The 21,779-nt window shown below is 46.0% G+C and overlaps 1 protein-coding gene across 2 annotated transcripts in view; it reads left to right on the forward strand.

Annotated features, from left to right (window-relative positions):
• Positions 1-4,252: 4,252 nt before the first annotated feature.
• erbb3a (erb-b2 receptor tyrosine kinase 3a) overlaps positions 4,253-21,779 on the forward strand; it is a 27,545-nt gene continuing 10,018 nt past the window's right edge. Inside the window, exons 1-19 of one of the 2 annotated variants that reach the window (XM_023831866.2) lie at positions 4,253-4,811; positions 12,431-12,588; positions 13,260-13,446; positions 13,935-14,060; positions 14,810-14,872; positions 14,999-15,117; positions 16,314-16,455; positions 16,664-16,777; positions 17,272-17,389; positions 17,487-17,560; positions 17,634-17,724; positions 17,963-17,980; positions 18,488-18,702; positions 18,952-19,084; positions 19,200-19,293; positions 20,034-20,188; positions 20,543-20,593; positions 21,085-21,226; positions 21,360-21,479. In XM_023831866.2, the coding sequence (XP_023687634.2) occupies positions 4,730-4,811; positions 12,431-12,588; positions 13,260-13,446; positions 13,935-14,060; positions 14,810-14,872; positions 14,999-15,117; positions 16,314-16,455; positions 16,664-16,777; positions 17,272-17,389; positions 17,487-17,560; positions 17,634-17,724; positions 17,963-17,980; positions 18,488-18,702; positions 18,952-19,084; positions 19,200-19,293; positions 20,034-20,188; positions 20,543-20,593; positions 21,085-21,226; positions 21,360-21,479 (2,202 nt within the window). In that variant the 5' untranslated portion in view covers positions 4,253-4,729. The remainder of the gene's footprint in view (positions 4,812-12,430; positions 12,589-13,259; positions 13,447-13,934; positions 14,061-14,809; positions 14,873-14,998; positions 15,118-16,313; positions 16,456-16,663; positions 16,778-17,271; positions 17,390-17,486; positions 17,561-17,633; positions 17,725-17,962; positions 17,981-18,487; positions 18,703-18,951; positions 19,085-19,199; positions 19,294-20,033; positions 20,189-20,542; positions 20,594-21,084; positions 21,227-21,359; positions 21,480-21,779) is intronic. The other variant, XM_023831876.2, reaches the window with a different exon arrangement.

Genomic DNA, 21,779 nt, shown 5'->3' on the forward strand with positions numbered 1-21,779 from the left:
GCTTCTCCACATGGGATCAATAATGGCTCATTGTTATTATCCACTTGACAAAACCCAATAATAATGGTAAGATAATTCATTAATAGTAAGTATAAATGAAATTCATTACTTTGAAGTTACTACTATTGGTTAATAACAACCAATAGCTGAAAACCTCTCAATTTATATTAAAAAAAGAGCAGAATTTCCAGAATATCATTGAAAGCGGTGAAATATTTCAGTCAATTCTCTAAAATGAGGGATATCTCTGTTTGCTCCTGCTGTCCTTCTGGGTTTTACCATTGATAAATTCTGTTTGTTGGCTTCCAATACAAATTTAAAAAGAAATCCAAAAATCCAATATGACATTTATTGATTCAAGACGTCTGTTTCCATTTAGCATTCTATTCTATACAATAATATGTCCCTGGGTTGGAAGGATCAGCTCACTCAGTGTAATATGTTCAGCTGTTTCATTCTGTATGTTTTTATCGTTTTCTTATATGGGGATGGAAGGGTCTTGTTGAAAATCTCATGTTTAATTGAATGGGTATCTTCTGTTTCGGTAAGTAACATCCTCTTTTCCCCTCACATCTGTTCTTCATCACCTAGATATGTCAGGCTAAGGCACTAGACAACACAAGGAACAACACAAGGAACCACAACACAAGGAACCACAACACAAGGTGGTATCACCTCTAAATGAGTCCCAGCCCACATCCGAATGTAAAGGTTCTCGGAATGAGGAAGGACTCTGAGGGGTGGGGGGTGGTGCAGTGTTTAGCACCATTGCCTCACACCTCTGGGACCAGGGTTTGATTCTCTGTCGTGAGTTTGTATGTTCTCCCTGTGCCGTCATGGTGTTTCCACCGGGTGCTCCAGTTCTCCTCCCCACCCCTGCAGTCCAAAAACACACTGAGATTAATGGGGGTTGCTGAATTGCCCATAGGTACGAGTGAATGGTGTGTGGGACTGCCCTGCTATTGGTTGAGGCCCCGTCCTGGGTTCGCTCTGAACCTCCTACGACCTACGACTCTTAATACAAGCGGTTTCTGTAAATTGGCGGATAGAAGGGCTCTAAAATTAAGGCCCTCTACTGTCTGAAGTAAGAGTTGCATGATAATATTTTAAATAAATTATGTTACATTTATTTTGCTTCTATACCCCATAATATACTATTTACTCCGCATTCTCGCCACGACTGTGTATTTAAAAATTGTCACAATGGATCCTGCATGTTGCATTTTATTTTTATTAATCAAAGGATTATGCAAACGTGTACGGGATGTGAAGAAGAGTTGTATAACCCAACCGTCTTATGTTTCTAAGGTGTGAATAAATATTCCGTTATATTGAATATTCTATGAATTGACGGTCGGTAAATTTGATTTCCAAAGTGATTTTCTTTCATTATTTTACTTGGCCTGAGTTTTTCCAGTTCACATTTTCTGCAGCAGGTGGTGCTGTTGCTCAGACATAGAGATCAAAACCCAAACAAGAAACCTGTTGACAGAGATCTGAGCGGGGTGCTGAAGCTGAAATGCTGTCAGGACCGGCTTTAGATAGAGGCAGTTGCCTGGCCCCCCGAATTGTCTGTGTCGCGGAGGAAATTAAATGACCATCAGTTTTTGTTTTTTGATAGGGGGGGCTCCCAAGTTAAGCTTGCCCTTGGCCCCTGAAATGGTAGTGCTGTCCCTTTTTATAATAATTTAAACTCAATTAATGTACCTAATTCTAATTGCAATTATTGTTTTTTTTTATCAATTTATTTTATTTATTAGTATCGCCTTTACTGTAACTATAGGTCTAGTTCGTAACGTTTTAAGACTCTTTAATAACTTTCCTACACGTACGCAAAAGCAGGGTTCAGTAAATATTTCCTTTATTAAACAGCGTGAGTTGTATGTTGTTCCACCGATTCGATCAAAGCACAAACTGCAGTTCACCTCTCCAATCAGTGCCTCTAGTTGGCTTGAGTTACAGGAACATCCAGTTTCTTAAAACCTGTTCTGCGAACAATCACACGATCCATGGTAGTATATTGTCAAGATGCAGAGTGAGAAGCGGATGACTCTTTGTCTTTTTCCTGCCAAACCTGTATTTCTGCCTACCTAAAAACGACGCTATAGTGCCGTTTTGTGCGACTGTATCTAACATCTGGTTGTTCAAATAGGCTACATAGAGTACGTACTTCGAACTCATTTGTGTAAACACTACGACGTCGAGTGTCTGTCAGTGATTTTTATATACCTCGATAAAATGTATGTTAAACTCTATGGTGGTTCCTGTACGAACCTTTGGCAAAGAGCAGTATTACGGTAAATGACGAACACGCCTGCTTTTAACCGTGATCCCATTTTTCGCTCCGGGAAAGAGGAAGGGCGCGTTTCCGCGACACTGCTTAAGCCTCAACTTCTACGTCTAGTGGAGTATTCAGTTATTCAGTCGATGTGCTTAAGGCTGTCGGCCAACATAATTTGCCATGTGCTTATCATAGTGTTACATTTGAATGGGTAAATAAGTGTTTTCCTGGAACCAGCAAACAACGAAAAGACAGTTGGCATGTATCCACGACCTTTTTGGCTTACTCGCAATTTATACGAAAGTGTACGCCTTAACATTTCCATCAACTGAGCATATTTCGAGAAAAAAAAAACGCAGGGCCTATGTAAACGTTAAACACACACAAAATTTAAAATGAAAGTGAAGATATGTTTTTATGATACAAATTTAAATTAGGCCTGCATACATAAGATTTACTGTAATGTGAATTTGAAAGATGTTCAGGACAGAAATGAAAGTAATCAGTTTCTTTAAGCAATGGTCACCGAATTCAGCATTAAAGTGTTTTCAGTGCTAAACTGCCTTTCTCTTAAATTTGATATTGTGGTTTCCGACTTGAAGTCCATGTTCACAAATTAAAGGTTTTAACCGTTAGGCGATTCTCCCGTTCATGTTGAGGTACACCAATAAAGTATATTTAATACATTATTCAATGGCAAATATGCTCAACAAAACAGCTAATCAAATTAGGATGGAACGGACAACATCAGTCAATTAAACAGCCCTTAGGATTTTGTTTGTGTGTAGGCCTATTTATGTGTGTTTGTCTGTGAATGCGTACGAGAAATATAATACTTGTAATTTCCAAATTACTCTGTTACGATATCTGCCAACAACATAAGCCTGTCCCGTTGGCTGTCCGGTGCCCGCAGGTTGTCTCTGCACTTGAGCTCGGTGCAGGATGTTTCGTTCATCTCTTGTGACCCGAAGCAGAAAAGTCTAAAGTAGTAGGACGTACGATATTCACCGGGTGCCTCGCCGCCAGATCCAGATGCAAAACTGCATGGTGACGAGAGTAGCGGACTGAAAACGGGGTGATGCGCAGGGACGGTTGAGAGCCTGTAGTAACGCTCTGTGGGCCTCGTTGTGGTTTCTGAATTCTGCATATCTGAATTATTTTTCTATATTGACTGCGGAAACAGAATACAAAATGAATGATGCCAGTTAAAACACTACTGTTATTAAAATCTGCCTTATTGGTCGTCACATTTCTGAATGACGCACAGGACGGAGCGGCGAGTCCTTCTTGACTGATGAGCCCTTGTGCGGCGTTCAGCAGTCAATTCACCACTGTACAATGTCTCCATTGTGACAGCTGGGTCCTGCTGCATCAAAGAAAGGGTGATTAACCAGTTGACAGCGCCGAGGCACAATACAGCTCTTTACAGCGAACAGCGAAGACCCTCAGCCTCTTGGTCATCAACGACCACTTATTTTCACTGCTGAAAATACAGTGCTTGGAGTATATAAAATTAAAATAAGTCGGAACGTAATCCAAACATAATAACAACAGCGCATCCTACGTTAATTAATAGTAGGTCACGTAGCTGCTGGTGCTTGTTTCGATGACTAATTGCAATTTCCAATCACCATATAACTAAATAATTACCATGTCATAATTTAGACATAAATCAAGGTTATAACCCGAAAACGGTCAGCACATGTACTGCATCACACAGGGGGCTGTGTATGCCCCTCCTAATTACTGCTCTATTGCGAGTTCTATTTCGTCCATTAATAGAAGCTATAGGCTCGTTTTGACATTGTTGTACCCCGTTTATTATAAATATGACAGCGCAAGAGAGAGACCGCATTCCAGGGAGCTTAAGTATTTACGAGCACGTCCAGAGGCCGGCTTGATTGGTGAGAAGTGCCGATCGGGGACCAATCAGCGGGACTCGCCTGCCTTTCATCGTAGGAGGGGGGAAAGGGCGTGAGCAGACGTAGTTGTACGGATTCCCTTCACAGGTCGGTCCGCGTTTTTAAACACCGGTCACCAGTCTTATATATGCGTGTTTTTTCAGTGGTATCATTTCCTTCATGCTTTAACCTGACAGTGTCATAAATTCAGGATATGGGTGCTCTGCGGTGAACAACACTGGGCTCGCGCAGAAGGAAATACTTTAATATGTTTATACATTTTTATCTAAACCAGTTTGGAAAAGGATTGATTAAAAAGGAAAGCTCATTGTCGAAAATCACAAGTGTGAGTACCGAGAAGTTTACAGAAGACAGACAAATGCCATAAAGACTGGAAAGCCTGCGCGGACAGTTCATTTTTCCCCAGTGAGTTTAAACGACATGCGGGAAATATCTTGTTGAAAAAGACTGATATAAAAGCAAAGGAGGATCTCCGTAGGGGCGCCGGTCATGGTCCCCTGATCGCGTCGGCTGCATCGCACTCAGGATGGTTATGCGTCGGCAGGTGTTTGCTCTGTGGATCGGGCTGCTGTGCTTCCTGCAGCCAGCCACCTCCCATACCGATAAAGGTACGTTACATTGACGGACAAATAAACCACTCAGATGTTTTAAAGCGCACTTCATACGGGATTGAACAACACGATTTGGTTTGCGCTTCTTTGTAAGTTTGCTGTATTTTCTCTGCGTCTGATATTCGTGGAGATCTGTATTTCAGTATCACGATAAGAAACTTCATCATTTCCACCCTTTGCCCTCTCATTGTAATAGCAACCCACCCATAGGTGTGGAAACCATGCGTAATGAAATGGGGAATAACGCCAAACTCTGTAGTAGGTAATGATAGATTGTTCACAAAGGGACCTAGACTTTTTACGTATTATTTTTGAAAAGTTAAACTTCATTCATTACATCTTGTGCAATGAAACTCAGAAAAGTGGCCCGTCCGGTTTGTCTTTACTTTTAAACGCATTAGTTTTGCACATGAGTAAGACTGACTTTAAGCACGGCCAAGACTGGCAAACTCAGTCTTAAAATTGTAGCTTGAGCTCAAAGGAGCGGAAGGGTAACACATTGTAGGGAGACTGGCTAAATAATTTGGTTTCTAAAGTGGATCTGTGAACCATGCTGTATTGTCAATGCTTGTATTTCCCCAGCCACCTTGAGTCAAAGCTTTCTGTGACTTGCTTCTGAATTACATTTCTAATGGTGTTTTGACTAGTTTCTCTCCCTATGTAACTGTAAAGATATCTTCTGAGAAAGGTGTGCCTGAGCTTATCTCGCAGGGCTGACTAGAGAGGAACCCGGTCCGTATCGGGGGGGGGGCTAGTCATCATGGGTGAGATGGGAACCAATCACAGCTAGCAAGGTGCCGCTGACTGCTGTCAACAGAGCCATTAAGAAATACCAAAGGTACACAGCAGTTAAATAAATAAAAAACACATCTACCTGGCTGATCGGCGATTGGACTCAAAGGTCACCAGCTCCAGGAAACAGGAAAGGCTTAGCAAACAGCTGACTTAAACCCCCCGGTGTATGAACGTACCATCAGTTATGAGGGACAGAAAGGCGTGATATGTCTGCCCTTAAATTAAATCAAAACTTTGACCCACCCATTAATCAAACACCCCAAACCTGGAATCTGTTTACTTGTAAGGAGTTAACTTGCCCTGAATCACACCATTGGCTTTTTTTGGTCTATCTAACACCTTTTTTTTATAACACAAACTTGGATTGATAGTATAAAGTATAAAGACCTCAATTCCAATTAATTTCATTAACATTTTTTATCACATACTGTAAAGTATCATAAAACACAATAAAAATAGGATCAAAGTTCTCGAAGAACAATGCATATTCTACTGATGGGTTAAAACATATATTTAAAAACACACACCATTCTGTGGATGTTAAGTGTACAAAGACGTGAATTCTGTGGATCCTTGTCCTAACAGGAAATGAAAGAGCAAGTGGGTAGACCCTCCAGTTGTGGACGAATCAGATTTATTTTTCAGGTGTCCTAGGATTGTCATTGGTTTGTTGGGCTTGCGTTTCTTGGTTGCTTGGCATCCCAGACGAACACTCCAAAAATCCAATTTCCTCTGAAGTCGTTTTTAAAAGTACCACCTGAATTCTTACAGTGGTTAGCACTTTAGCACTTTGAAATTCAACATTTCACTTAAAGTAGTCTGAAGGATAAATTTAATATAATCAGTGTATATTACAATACTACCACATATGATTACTTTATGTGAAAAGATTGATAAATGTAAATTGTATGACTCAAAATAGGCTTCCAAGTGAATGCTTGTAAAAACACTCTTAGTATATGACTGATGTTAATCTCTATTCCTATCTGTGACTCAAGCACTGTGAAAATCTATAAGACACTGTGGATAAGGAAAGTGTGTTTTTTTTTTTCACCTGGATCTCAAAAACACAACAACCAGTTAGTCCTGCTGCTTGCATTACTCACATTACTTGGAGGAAAAACAACTAAGAGCCAAATGTCAAACCAGGTAAAATAACATTAAATCACAAGACACACCATCTCTGCTTCTTATTTTTTTAATTGCTGGATAGTTCGTAAAATGTACACCTGTTTTCTGGCGTTGCTGAAGAGTGACTTATTGTTTACGTACATGTGCGCTTGGAGTTCAGCGTAATGAACTCGACTGTGAGAATGTTTTTACAGGTATGTGGTAATCTCTTGGTGGCTTGAGCCAAGTTTCTGTTTACTCGACTCGCTGTTTCAATTGCTTCTTCGGCGGGATTTTTTGTCCCCTCCCCTTTTCCCTTCTTTTCTTTTCCTTTTGTTAGCTATGAAACACCTTGAACCACCTGGATAAGAGTGAATGAGCTTTTGGCGTGGTACTGGTACACCCCTGTATTGGCTCTGTGCGCCCAATTAGCCCCTCAGTGTGCAGTGCTGTCTCTGCTTTTGTGTCATAACTGTGGTTGGCACTGAAAAGAAAGCGAAATGGAGAGAACGACAGAGAGAGGAAGAGAAAGACAGGAAGGGGGGAATCAATGAGACACAGACAGAGAATGACAAAGAGTGAGACAGATATAGAGTGGAAGGCAGAATGAAAGAGGGAAAAGGACAGTGCTGGACGAAGAGCGAGAAATGGACAGAGCGAGGATGAGATGAGACATATGGAGAGAAAGACAGGAGTGAGGAATGGAGAATCAGAGAGAGTAAGACAGACATACAGACAGAACGAAACAGACCGAGAGGGATAGAGAACAGAGAGGACAAGGAGAGTGAGACAGAGAGAGGAGAACAAGACCAGAAACAGAAGACAGAGAGAGAAGGAAAAAGGAAGACAAACAGAGAGGGAAAGATAGACAGAGGCAGAGGGAGACAGGATGAAATGAGAGAAACAGACGGGAAGATGAGGTAACCAGAAGGAGGGGTGGATGGCGGTTGTTTTCTGCTCTTTCAGAATAGAGTCATTGTGTGAAGCCCAGTCTGGACCCAACTTCCTTTCCTTAGTCTGATTCCTCCCAGTCCTCCCCCATCTGTCCCCCTACCATGTCACCCTACTTACCATCTGCAGACTGTAAGCACGTCCTTATTGGCTGCGGTTTCAGCATTTTGGAGTGTCTTGGAACGTATTATGGCCTGTGTCTGTATTTGAGTATATTACTGTATATAGGTGTGTGGAGGATTTCCCAGCGAAGGTTGACTAGCGACTGTATCACAACCCACCTACGTAAACCGCCTTGGGGGCAACTCTGTTGTGAAAGGCGCTATATAAAAATAAATAGAATTGAATTAAAGGCTTCCACGAACAGGTCACTTAAACCAAACATGTAAAGGCAAATGGTTGTAGTCTTTCCATTGTCTTTGTACGGTTCTGCTTGAGGAGACAAAATGGAGCAAGTATGTAGAGTCCGTGGGTGTTTCAGGACATTGGCGTCCCAACAGTGGTCCGCTTGTTTGCACACTCACGTGAGTGTGTATTAAAAACATCTCGGGCTGTAAGACCACAGCGGTGTTAAACATGGTTGGAAAGTACCAGCATGTAGGCATGGGCTTGGTGGCCATTCTGCAGGACACAGCGAAGCGTCGTGATCGATCTGTTGGTGTGCGTGTGAGTATGAGTGCCGTGTGGCTCCCCCCTCTGACCCTTCTCCGTCAGATAGCTTGGCCTCATCACACTTGCTCCATTGTCTTTGAAGCCACACAGTAAGGACACAATGAACCACAGACATTTCTGAGCCCCAACCCCCCCCCCCCCCCCCCACTGCAGCCAATGCTTATACATGCATTAGACAGACATGCCACAATGACATTTTTGTGTTTCGGCCGAAAGATCCGTGCTTCCTATCCAGAGCCATTTACCCCCTGGGCCCTAGGAAGACTCCTTCCCAAATTAACCTCTTTTCACACAGCTGCAGACAGACCAGGCTTTTGTCAAGGAGAATTCTTTAATTCCTGTCTCCCTCCCAAAGTGGCAGCATGTTAACATGGTCTTCGAGAATGGTGGCGCAGAGCCTTGATCATATCTCCAGGGTTTGGTGCAATCCGGAAGGCGTCGATGCCAGCAGTGTAGGAATGTGACATCTTTCAGCTTGAGTTCTCCTCGTTAAGCTCAGTCACCTGAGATGAGGGATCGTGCGCAGGAAGCCAGTCCGTCAAAGGGCAAACACACACATTACGGGCAATTTTGACACCTCTCATTGCTTCCATTGTGTTGTATTTCCCCTAAGACCAAGACCAAGTGAGTTAAGACAACAGGAAACAACATCACGGTTGGGTCTGCCTGGAGTAGAGCACATGTAAAATTCAACCTTAGATGGCCCCAGCGTTGGCATCGGCTTAGTCTCGGTGCTGAGGGCCCAGCAGAATCAGCCCCTGTCCCACATGAAAACATTCTTCCCTCAGCCACTTTGTTAATCATCAAGCCATGCTGGAGAAACTGAACAGAAATGTCCTATATGCCTGCAAGACTCCAAAGGAAGCAGCTGCCTTGAAAAATAGTTTGTAATGTTCTGAAAATGCCCAGTATAGGGTATACTACATTTTACAATAGACTGGTTGAATGAATACATACACTTTACTCATTAACTAGTGTATGTTGTGGCCATCTGCATTGCAAAAGGAATTATTGCCGAGTTACAATAACACCTTACCCCAAAAATTGCACAATTTGCTGTTTTTGTCTCCCCCCCCTACTGTTGTTAGTCATATGCAGTGAGCATTTCTGTTGAAAGTAAGAATGTAAATATAGTGCGTTCTGCATTTGGCCACGGGACAGGAGTGAATTGGAGGCTCATTATTCTGGGTGACACCCATCATACCCGACCAGCGGGTGCCAAACAACAACACATTCCACAGCTCTTTGTGTCACTGCCTCGCACGGTGCTGCTCCGATTGTTACCTGCCCGTGGGCGTGAGCCCAAGATCAGTCAGTTACAGCAGGTTAGGGACGCTAATTCCTGCTTCAACTGTGCACAGTTTCACGTCGCAAGTATTTGTTCAGCATTTGGCAAGTTGTGGGACTTCAACTGTAGATTAGGGTTTTTGTTATGAAGTGCTTTTATTTTTGTATATCAATATCAGCTGTTCAGGTTGTGAAATTGTGTCCCTGATATGAAAACAGAAATCTACAATGACCACACAGGAATCAGTTTATTTTTTAATGGTTATGCCCTTTTTGTGAGTTTTACTACATTTTTCTCAGAAGTGGACTGTGGATATCACTGGATGGACTTCACTGAGTTTTGTTCCTATGATACATGCCCAGTCCGTAGCAGCAGGCTAAGTGCCGAATCAGTGCCTCTTTATGCAGTAACCCCTGCCTGGAGTTCAGACCTTCCAACCTTCAGACCTCTCTCCTTCATTCCAAAGACCTCTAATAAAAAAGTGCATCACGGCTCGTAAAACTCCTTTATAACCTATTCCCTGTGGCTAGCCGGTGTGCGTGTGTATGTGTGTCTGTTGTATTTTTCCAGAAGCAATAAGGAAGTTATCCAACTGCCAGAAAAGGAGGGCGAATACACCCTACAGTTTTAATAACCGTGTGATAACTGAAATTATTAAAAGGAGCCCCGTCTGCCTCTCCTTGCAGTTATTGTTCACCTCACCAGATTCTCAGTACTCCACACCCAGCTGATCTGGTGCCTTTACTCACCTTTTTGGAACAGCTTAGGTGCCTGGCTTCACAACGCCGTTATTCTGTAATTTTACCCATAACCCTCCACTCAGTGCATATGCTACCAGAACAAACCAGCATTTTGAATGTTCAGAGACAGTATCGCACCGGTGGTGTTCCATGTCTTACCCATAATCTGCCACTGAGGGTATACACTGGTGTAGGGGTGTGCAACATGCTGCATATTTTTGCTTAAAATCACGATCATAGATCACATTTTTTCATTAATTTGTCGTCACTTGAATCAGCGTTTTGAATAAGTGTTTTAAATCACTGGTTTTCAATCATTTCGATTGGGACCATGTCTTCGGCTAGCATTTTTTAGCATTTGGTGGAGCGAACATACGGCGTGCTGCTCTCACATGCATCAATAAGAAGTGCTTGCTTCTGTTTGGTTATTAAGAACACATGGAAGATGTACAAGCACAACATCCTCAGCCGCAACATGTACCCATAGCCAGACTGCATGTGTGTTGCCACCTGTTTTACAAACGCCATCTTTCCAAAGGTTCCAAATTACAGCAGATTTTGCAAATTACTGCCACCATATGGGGGCAGACATGTGGATCAGTGGGCTAAGCCTCTGTGTCTGCGATTGGAAGGTCACTGGTTCGAGCCCAGCCTCAGCAAAGGAATTTCCCCATGGAGATGAATGAAGCATTAATAATAATTTCACAAATCCAAACCATTTCCACACAAAGCAGAACCTCTTTTGCCAAGACCTTTCTTGATGAGGCACAAACTCTTAGTAATAACCCGGTGTTACGGCAGAGCATGGAGAAGGGAAATGAGGGACGATTCACAGAGAGGCTCACAGCAAACAGAAGAGTTTGTTAAACTCAAGAACACAAAGGGGAACCAGAAAATGAAGGGACCACAAGCAGTGGAAAAGACAGGAAAAATAAGAACCAACTAATGGTAACACAATCAGGCACCAGCATAAAACAGGGAAACAACCACACCTACAAACACAAAGTAACAACTACCATGACTGACTGAGGAAGAGAACAAAGGCAGACACTTAAATACACTGATAAGAAGGACTAACAAGGGGCAGGTGTGGGCTGTGAACGAGGGGCAACGAGGAGCAGGTGAGGTCAATTAACAGTTAGAGTAGGTTCAGCACCAAAGCAAACTAAAACAAGGAAAACTGATCCATAATACAACCAGGAAGCACAAGGGAGAGTAACCGGAAGACATGCACGTAATAAACAAAGAGAACGTAAAATAACAAACATTAAATCACAAAAAATAACTAGTTGAGGCTGGCCATCAATTCATTGACAAATAAACATTACATCATTTTGACTTATTCATTACTTGTTCCTTCAGTAGTTCCTCAGTAGTTCCTTAGTAGTTCCTTTAGTAGTTCACACAGGTTTACAGAATTAGATATAGTAACATAATGACTGCTTCAGATAAAACATGCAACACGATTCATTAATGATGAATTAACAAAAGATCAGTATATAACTGGTTAATTAATACATAAGAAATAGCATAATACTATATTATGTGTGCCCCGTGAAGTACAGTGTTACCCCCTTTTTTGGAACCAGTTCTTGCCTGTGAGCCATGCTGCACACTCTGTTTACTTGACGATGTAGCCCAACCCGTCCATGGACTGTGTGTTCATTCTGAAACACTTATCACAGGTACAATCGCAATGGTCATGATAAATTATCGTTATATCGCCCACCACTACACTGCCAGAACAAACCATTAAGAGTGACGGCATTGTTAGGACACTGCAGCAGTGGCAGGTCCTGATTATTTTCTGCGAAGGGGCATGGGTGGGGGGGCAATAGTTAGATCGGGGGGGGGGTGGCTTCTGACGAGAGAAAATGAAGGCTTTCACCAACTTCTTTATTCACCTTTATCACACAAAATGAAGAACTTCATCAAGTATATAAGTGCACAGTAATTACTATGGCTAAGATTCATATATATTCATGCAGTCCTGGTGACTTCTAAAATTATACAAATGCATCTTTTTGACAAAACCATGTTCTCGCCTTGTCCTTCCTCAGTGGCTGTGTGCACTGGTACCCAGAATTCCCTGAGCATGACAGGGAACTCTGACGTGCAGTACAATATCATGAAGGACATGTACACTGGCTGCGAGATCGTCATGGGCAACCTGGAGATCACACACATGGAGCAAAATCGCAACTTCTCCTTTCTCCAGGTGAGTGGGGGGGGGGGGGGGGTTACATGACAGACCTTTGAATGTGGGGATAGGTGACATCACCACAGCACATCTACCTCAGTGTCTTGATGAAAGGCACATGGCCAAAAACAGTCTCCTTATTGTTGTGATCTTCTGACCCATATCTTCCATCTTCAAATTTTGCCTGTTATACAAAATGCACTCCCCCATCACCAAGAGTTACACATAGCTGCTGATCTGAGGCTTATGTCCAGATGTGAAGGGCCTCTGACCCGCCTACTGTACAGTGCTGCTGAGTGTGTGATTGCAGGTCATCACAGCAGTAGCTGTTGATGCGAATCATCGGCACGCAGGTGCCCTGTTGCCTTGAGCCCGCCTCAATCCGGGGCTATAAAAACTCATCCAATCAGATGGCTTGGTCCCACCTTCTCTACTTGCTTGGACCCACCTCCTCTACAATCTGATTGGTTACAGAACATTTTTGTGCAAATAAAACTTCCACAAACATAAAGACACCCCTGTTATGGCGGCTCGCCATTACTGACTACAGCCATCTGCGATTACACTGAGTAAAAATAAAAAATAAAACCCTGCCCATTGCCTCCCTTCCTTTGTTGCTGCCTCTTTGCAAGATGCGGGTTTTGAACTTGTTGGCAGCGGTTGAGCGCTATGATATGCTGTCTCCTCAGTCCATCCGGGAAGTCACCGGCTACATCCTCATCGCCATCAACCAGTTCTCGTACCTGCCCCTGGAGCAGCTGCGGGTGATCAGGGGCACGACACTGTATGAGGATCGCTGGGCCCTGGCTGTGCTGGTCAATTACCAGAAGGATGGGCACCAGGGCCTGCGGGAGCTGGGATTCACGCGCCTCACTGGTGAGGGATGGGCTCGGGGGGGCCCTCCTGTCAACACACTACGTGAATTTCTTACCTTGTGTATTTATGGGCGTCTTTGAGGTAAAAAGCTGCTCTTTAGGATCGGCCCCACATACCCAGTGTCTCTGCTTTTACGTACAGCAGAGCTATTCAAATTATGGGGTGAGCCCCCTAGTGGGGAACGAAGGAACTCTGTGGGGGGGTTAGGTGGTAAGGTGGGGGCAGGCCTATTTTAAAATTACAACCCTTAGAAATTTGTGCACATTATATGATGACAACAATTACATTTCATTAAATGTGTGTTTGGTGAGGACAAATACATCAGGCCTAGGGCAGATATACCACTGACATGCAGCCTGTGAATGAATTCCCATTCCGGGTGTCTTTCATTGACCACAACACTCTCCTCACCAGTTTCTGTGCATCTGTGTCTGTCTGTGTGTCTGTGTGTGCATGGCCTCCTCTCTCCCATCCCCTGCGTGCAACAGAGATTCTGGAGGGAGGTGTTCAAATCTTAAGCAACAAGTACCTGAGCTGCGCTCCCAAGGTGCACTGGGCGGACATCTTGAAAAACAGTTCGGCCAACATCAGCATCGAGGACAACAATGCCAACTGTGAGTGAGAGGGAGGTACAGGGAGGGGAAGGCAGGGATACGGGGGGGGGGGTCCCTCAAAAGGTACAGAGCAAGACTGAGAGAAGCTGAGTCAACAGAGAGCTGGACTTGAGCCAACTGTGTGTGAGACCCAGGAGCAGTTCAGACGGACCCCTTATCCGTGGGGCTGCTTGCAGAAAGATTAGAGCGAGTCCTGCAGAGCGGGAAGCCGGCCTGCTTCAAAGACACCGTCAGTCAGTCACACACTCCCTCGCACTTAAGAAAAGCCATGCTTTCGTGTGCAGGATTGTGGAGAAGATAGACTGATGATGGGTTGTGCAAGTCCAAGTGTGGAATATATTTACTTGGACTGAAAGCTTATTATTCAAGACTGATAATTGATAACTGTTTCAGGGAAGTAGAAGAAAACTGGAGAAAAGCCAGAAACATCGATAGTATTTTTTGTTTGTTCTTTCTTCATTCTCTTAGGAAAAGGGGAGTACCTAAAAAATCTGCTCCCCAAAAAAGTTTGTTTATCCAAGGGCCCCTTGTCAAACGCTGGGGCCCCTGAATCTGCCAGGGTGTAAATGCCCCTCTGACACCCTTGCAGAGATATGATTTTGGAAAATAGTATATAAAGTGTGATTTGTTATATACTTCATTCAATGCTGGGGCAAAGATTGGACACCCCCCCACCCCCCCCTTTTGACCAGGATGGGACGGCCATAATGCATTCGCTGTGTGCTGACGACACCCCCCCTGTTTTTCAGGTTCGTGTCATGCAGCCTGTAATGGCTACTGCTGGGGTTTTGGAGAACACAAGTGCCAGACCTGTGAGTCTCCCATCTTCCCTACTTCCTCCTTCTCCATGCCTCCACTTGCCGTCCTCAACTTCCAGAGAGGATTAAAGCCAGTCTCTTGTCTTCACACACGCACCATCTCCTTATTGCCCCCTGCAGTGACTAAGACGATCTGCGCCCCCCAGTGCAATGGCCGCTGTTTTGGGACGAAGCCCAACGAGTGCTGCCATATGGAGTGTGCAGGGGGGTGCACGGGGCCGCATGACACTGACTGCTTCGTGAGTCAGTCGCCGGGCTTATGCACATATCACACATACCCACTGCACGTGCGCATGCTCTCTGTACGTTCTGTGTATGCTCTCGGCATGCTCTCTACGCTCTCTGTGCGCTCTCTGCATGCTCTCTGTACGCTCTGTGCATGCTCTCTGTACGCTCTGTGCATGCTCTCTGCATGCTCTCTGCATGCTCTCTGTACGCTCTCTGCATGCTCTCTGCATGCTCTCTACGCTCTCTGTACGCTCTGTGAATGCTCTCTGTACGCTCTCTGCATGCTCTCTGCATGCTCTCTACGCTCTCTGCATGCTCTCTGTGCGCTCTCTGCATGCTCTCTGTACGCTCTGTGCATGCTCTCTGTACGCTCTGTGCATGCTCTCTGCATGCTCTCTACGCTCTCTGCATGCTCTCTGTGCACTCTCTGCATGCTCTCTGTACGCTCTCTGCATGCTCTCTACGCTCTCTGCATGCTCTCTGTGCGCTCTCTATATGCTCTCTGTACGCTCTCTGTACGCTCTCTGTACGCTCTCTGCATGCTCTCTGTACGCTCTCTATATGCTCTCTGTACGCTCTCTGCATGCTCTCTGTACGCTCTCTGCATGCTCTCTGTACGCTCACTGTATGCTCTCTGTATGTACTCTCTGCACTCTCTGTACTCTGCACACTCTTTGTATGCTTTTTGCGCCCTATCTGCACACTCTCTGTGTGCTCTCTGTACACTCTCGCTATCAGTGCACTCTCTGTGTGCTCTCTATACTCCTTCTGTACTCTATACGCTCTCTGTATGCTCTCTATACGCTCTCTGCACACATCTTTGTTTACTCTCTGTGCATGCCGTATGCAGTCTGTATGCTTTCTGTGCACTCTCTGCACACTCTCTGCACACTCTCTGCACACTCTCTGCACGCTGTTGCTACACTTCAGATAGGAACACTTGAACAAAACTCATGCCTGCATTTTATTGTATATGAAGAAGTGCTCATATAATAGCAAATAGGAACATTTAAACAAAACGAAAAAAGTTTTTATGAAGGAATCCATCCATTCATTTATTTTATGCATTTATATAAAAAGACACTGGTGGTGATTAAACACATTTTAAGCATCTGAAATGCAGACTTGTATAGGATATGTGTGGCATGTTTGGACTGTCTGTGACGTTACGTGTGGCGTGTGCCTACGCCCCATTCCGCCGCTGCAGGCATGCGGCCACTTCAGTGATGCAGGCTCCTGCGTCCCACAATGTCCCCAGACGCTCATTTACAACAAGCACACGTTCCAGCTGGAGCCCAACCCCAATGCCAAGTACCAGTACGGCTCCATCTGCGTGTCCCAGTGTCCTAGTGAGTACTCAGAGCCACTGTGCCTTTAATGACGTGAATCTACTCTATGGATGTCAACCCTGAGCTTGTCACATGTTTGATTTCTGAATTGCTGATTGGTTGTTGCAAGAAGTTCACCAAATCTAATGACTAAAGGGAAACACATTCAAACAGACGCCCCACCCAACTTGTGCATCATGCATTGCCCCTTCTCGCCTTTGTCTCTCAGCGAACTTTGTGGTGGACGGCAGCTCCTGTGTGAGCGGCTGCCCTTCGGACAAGAAAGAGGTGGAGAAGAATGGGCTGAAACAATGTGAGCCCTGTGAAGGCCTATGTCCCAAAGGTACCGCCTCCCTATGCACATTCCCAACCAGGCACACCTTCCCTCCTGTCAGTCATGGGAATCTCACTCTCCTATAGGCTGATTAAACTCTTATTGTTGTAAATTATTATTGTAGTAGATGACATGGCATATTATACATGAAATATATTTCCGAACGCCAGTTCTCACTGACATAAAAGTACCTTTTTAACTAAAGGTAATGATTATAATCAAAGCTGTATTGGATGTTGATGTGAGACATCCTGGAACCCTCTTTGAATTAACCTTGAATCCAGTGATGTTCTCCGAGAATAGCTGACTACGTGACTTCTCACCCGAGCAGTTTAAAAGCATTAGCTGGGAAACGAAACAAAAAAGACATATATAAAAATAAAATTACTTTAAGCAAAATAATATCAGGGATTACAGTAATAACGGTAATGTGCAGTTGGGTGAGCATTTTGATGACTGTGTTATTTGGCTTTGTAACCTCCCCCCCCCCCCACTCCCGCCAGCCTGTGTGGGCACTGGTTCCAGTAACAGGCAGACCGTGGACGCCACGAATATCGACAGCTTCATCAACTGCACCAAGATCCAGGGCAGCCTGCACTTCCTCACCACAGGGATCATGGGGTGAGTCCCCCCCCTCCACAGTGGGCATCAGGACAATCACCCCCCCCCCCCCACACACACTCCTACGCTTACTTTTTAAAATGATGTCTTCCAACAGTGACCCGTACCACAACATTTCGGCCCTAAACCCTGAAAAGCTGAACGTGTTCCGCACCGTCCAGGAAATCACGGGTATGTGCATGCGTGTGGCCGAGGCGTGTGTGTCTATAGACACCCTTCCTGACCTTGTCCCGTCTTCCCACAGAAATCCTGAGCATCCAGTCGTGGCCCCCAGTGCTCACTGACCTGTCAGTGTTCTCCAACCTCACCACCATCCAAGGCAGGGCACTCTACAAGTAAGGCTGGGACCCCCGGGCCGCTGCCCCTCCCCTTCTCCTTCTCCTTCTCCTTCCCCTCTCCCTGCCTTTCTCTCCTTATCTCCTACTCTGTTTGTGACCTCACCTTCACCCTCTGAAGTATCCCTACCTGATCGCCCGCTCGTCCAACGACGTCGTAAACCTGGATCTCGCACATCCATCACGCTGACATTTGTATCTCTTTATTTTGTTCCCCCTCCCCCTCCCCCTCCCCCAGAGGTGTCAGTTCTAAGAGGTATGCTGTAGTAGGTTAAGTACAACCTTCCTTTAGTCTGTCTAACAGGTACCCTGGGCATCTACACTGATAGGCCTAGACTGCTCTCTTCCGGGACGGCTAACACGGTGGAGGGGGTGTTAGCTGAGAAATTGCTGGCTCACGTACATAGGTGGTCTACTGAGGGTCACTTCAGTTATGTTAATGCTGCCGTCTGTTGTGGCTGGTTCTGAGCTCTGTGGTTTATGGTCTTAAAGATTCTTTCATTATCATTAACCCTCAACTCCTGCCACCCCCCACCCCCCGCTCCTTCTGCCACTGCATTCCTCCCCCCTGCCCCTCCCAATCCCACCCACTCTCCTCCATGACCCCTCACCTTTTTATTTCAACCGATTTCCCCATTTTGCCCATATTGTATATCCTCCCACCATTCCCTCAAACCCCACCCCTTTCCCCAATTGCCACACCCCCCACTTTTATGACCCCGCCCACCTGGTGCTCCCTGCTTCTGCTGGCCCGGTTCCTCAGGGGCTACTCCCTCTTGGTGATGAAGCTGCCTTTCATCACCTCCCTGGGCCTGAGGTCTCTGCGTGAGATCAGCGCCGGCAGCATCTACATCAGCGGCAACAAGAAGCTATGCTACCACACCACAGTGAACTGGACCCAGCTGTTCACGAGTGGTCACATGAGCCAGCGGCAGGCCGTGCGGGACATCAAGAAGAACCGGCCAGAACAAGACTGCAGTAAGTGAGGAATCAGCCTTCTGGCGTCTGGGCTGGACCGTGTGGGTAGATGCACAGCGTTCGGTGTGATATGGATGCTGTGTAACACGCAGTCTGGGTCCCTCCCTCAGCCTGAGCTAGTGACTGGTGTCTGTGCCCTGCAGTGGGGGAACACTTTGCCCAGGGTGCACAGATGAGCTTTAGATCACCTACATTCCTGAAAGCCGCAGCTGTACATGCATTGTGCTGACACGCGCCTCTTATGATCAGTTGCAGAGGGGCGTGTGTGTGACCGCCTGTGCTCAACAGCGGGGTGCTGGGGCCCGGGGCCCAGCCAGTGCGTCTCCTGCAGGAACTACAGCCGTGGGGGCACCTGTGTTGCTGACTGCAACTTCTACACGGGGTCAGTCCTCTCGGCACGAGCCGCATCCTCGCCATGGTGCCTGTATTGTCTCCTCCCATTCCAGTGAGGCCCCGCCCACTAATCACGGTTCCTCTGACCTCATCTTTTCCCCCAGAGAGCCGCGGGAGTTTGCCAGCTCCAGTCGTGAGTGTCTACCCTGTCACTCAGAGTGCCAGCTCCAGGGTGGGACGGCCAGCTGCACTGGACCGGTACCTTTTCTTAGTCTGTCTCCTCCTCACACCACCAGAGTAGAAACCTGCTTCCCATGCATCTCTTTTGTTTGAAGTGCTGAAGTTACACAGTTTGGACATAAACAGAGCTGATGCCTGCCAGTGAAGGCATGTCTTTGTAAAGCCTCTTTGTGCCTCCGAAGCATCGGTGTGGGACATGTAGATTCTTCACTTGTGGGAGTTTTACTCACACAAAAGTGTTTCAAAGGCAGAACAAAAACTGATTGGTTCAGAGAGATAACCAATCAGATTGTAGAGGGGTGTCAGATGTCTTGGTCCCGCCTCCTCTCGTTACTTGGAGTCATTTTTTATCGTTATGATTATTCCGGGAAAAAAAAATCACCAGAGAATTTAAGGGAATCGTAAGTTGACACGTTTCGGGAAAGGGACATTTTTGTGGTGTGAAATAACAGCTCAGACAAACCTAATTAATTACAAGCGGAACTGCATCTAAAGTTGGCCAGTGGAAAGGACCGGCCTGGAAAACACCGCCGTGTGCAGTGGTGCAGGTGAATATGGAAAGAGTCACTGCACAGTCCCTGATCGCAGTGGCACAGAGCAGGTTCATCCTGCTCATCCTCTCCAAAGATCCGTATGTGAAATGTAACACGTCAGCGTGTGTGTGTTACCAATGACAACAGTACCACACGCACGCACACGCACGCACGCGCACACTCGGTCCATCCACCTTATCCACTCTGTCCTCCTTTCCTGTCCAGGGAGCCGACAGCTGTGTGTCCTGCACCAGCCTCAAAGATGGCCCCCACTGCGTGTCCTCTTGTCCCAATGGAGTGATGGGGGAGAAGGGGCTCATCTTTAAATACCCCAATGCCAAGAAGGTTTGCGAGCCCTGCCACTTCAACTGCACGCAGGGGTGAGTGGACAGCCTCGGAACATCAAACGAATGAGTCCATTCGCCCTGGGGAGCACTGCGACTCATTGGGAAATTCTCACATATGTTTTTCCCACATACTCCTTAATCTCTGCCTGGCGGGACACTGTACTCGTACCATTTCCCAGTTTGTTGTTGTACTAAGTGGCTACTCAACATGACGGTTGTTCCTTTATGGGTTTCCCCCTTCCAGAGCATCACTCATTAAATGCAAATGCTGATTTCAATGCTACAGTGATACTTTTTTTCCCTCCGTATTTCCCCTTTACAGTCTGTGGGTTGTGGAGAAGCTTGCAGCTGTGCAGTAGTTTTTGACAGTCTGTCTTGGCATTTCAGGTGCACAGGTCCAGGTCTGGATGACTGCATAGGAATGAGGAACATCTCCAGGTCAGTGTCTCCCTCTGCTGGCCAGCCTCCGTAAGCATTACCTCATCACAGGGCCATTCAAATCACGGTCCTCCAGGTCTGAGCACTGCTGATTTTCCGGCCTTCCTTCAACTGTGAGTCAGGCGTGAAGCTTCTGGCCAATCAGTAATTAATAAGCTATCTACCTGGAAGGACTGAAAACAGTGATGCACATTCAGCCCTGATTTGGAATCGAGGTCCAGAGTCCTGCCCTATCAGGAACGTGGGCTATGCTGTCTACCTACAGTACTGTGACTGTCACTTACCCATCATGTGTAAGCAACTGTATGTCCCAGTATCACTTCGCAGTTTGGGTACCGGAAACTGACTTTAGTCTTTTGTACCTTCTGATAAGTGGTAAAAGATTAATTTCAGTCATTTTTCCTGCGGTACAACTTACAGCACACTTTTGTTGCCATTACTGGCCGCCTTGCTGATGTTGCCATGCCCTAAAACGTGTCCGCACCCCACAGCCCGTCCACCACGGCCATTGTTGTCGGCGTGCTTCTGGGTGTGTTAGCTTGCTTCGCCATCGTCGTGCTTGGCATGCTGTACCACCGCGACAGGGCCATCCGCCGCAAGCGTGCTATGAGGAGGTACCTGGAGAGTGGGGAGGTGAGTGCCCCCTAGGGGTGTGGAGAGTATTTGCGTGAGGGAGAGGAGAGGCTTCGGAAAAGCAGTGCTTGAGCAGACATGCATCAAGGGCCGGGTGTCGGAGAAGCGTGCCGACTGTGCGTCTCTCTGACAGACGTTTGAGCCCCTGGAGCCGGGGGAGAAGGGGACCAAGGTTCACGCGCGCATCCTGAAGATCTCGGAGCTGCGCAAGATCAAACTTCTAGGATCTGGCATCTTTGGAATGGTGCACAAGGTTGGTACAACAGCCCCTCCCACCCAAGCAAGATTATGCTTCGAAGTATGTCGTGTCACATCATACTGTTTAAATTTACAGTGAAACTGTTGGCTGGTTAGTGAACAGCTGAAACTCTTTTCAGACAATGTGCCAATTGCCACAACTCCAAGTACACATGACTGTGTGTGTCTGTGTGTGTCTGTGTCTGTGTGGTCCAGGTATACTTTACCAAATGTCCCCACAATGTGAAGAAAACCTGTTATTTTGACATTGTGGGAACCATTTTCCCGCTCCCCATAAGGACATAAAAATCTGTGA

This window comes from Paramormyrops kingsleyae, chromosome 8 (genome assembly GCF_048594095.1).
Source record: "Paramormyrops kingsleyae isolate MSU_618 chromosome 8, PKINGS_0.4, whole genome shotgun sequence".
Lineage (NCBI taxonomy): Eukaryota > Metazoa > Chordata > Actinopteri > Osteoglossiformes > Mormyridae > Paramormyrops > Paramormyrops kingsleyae.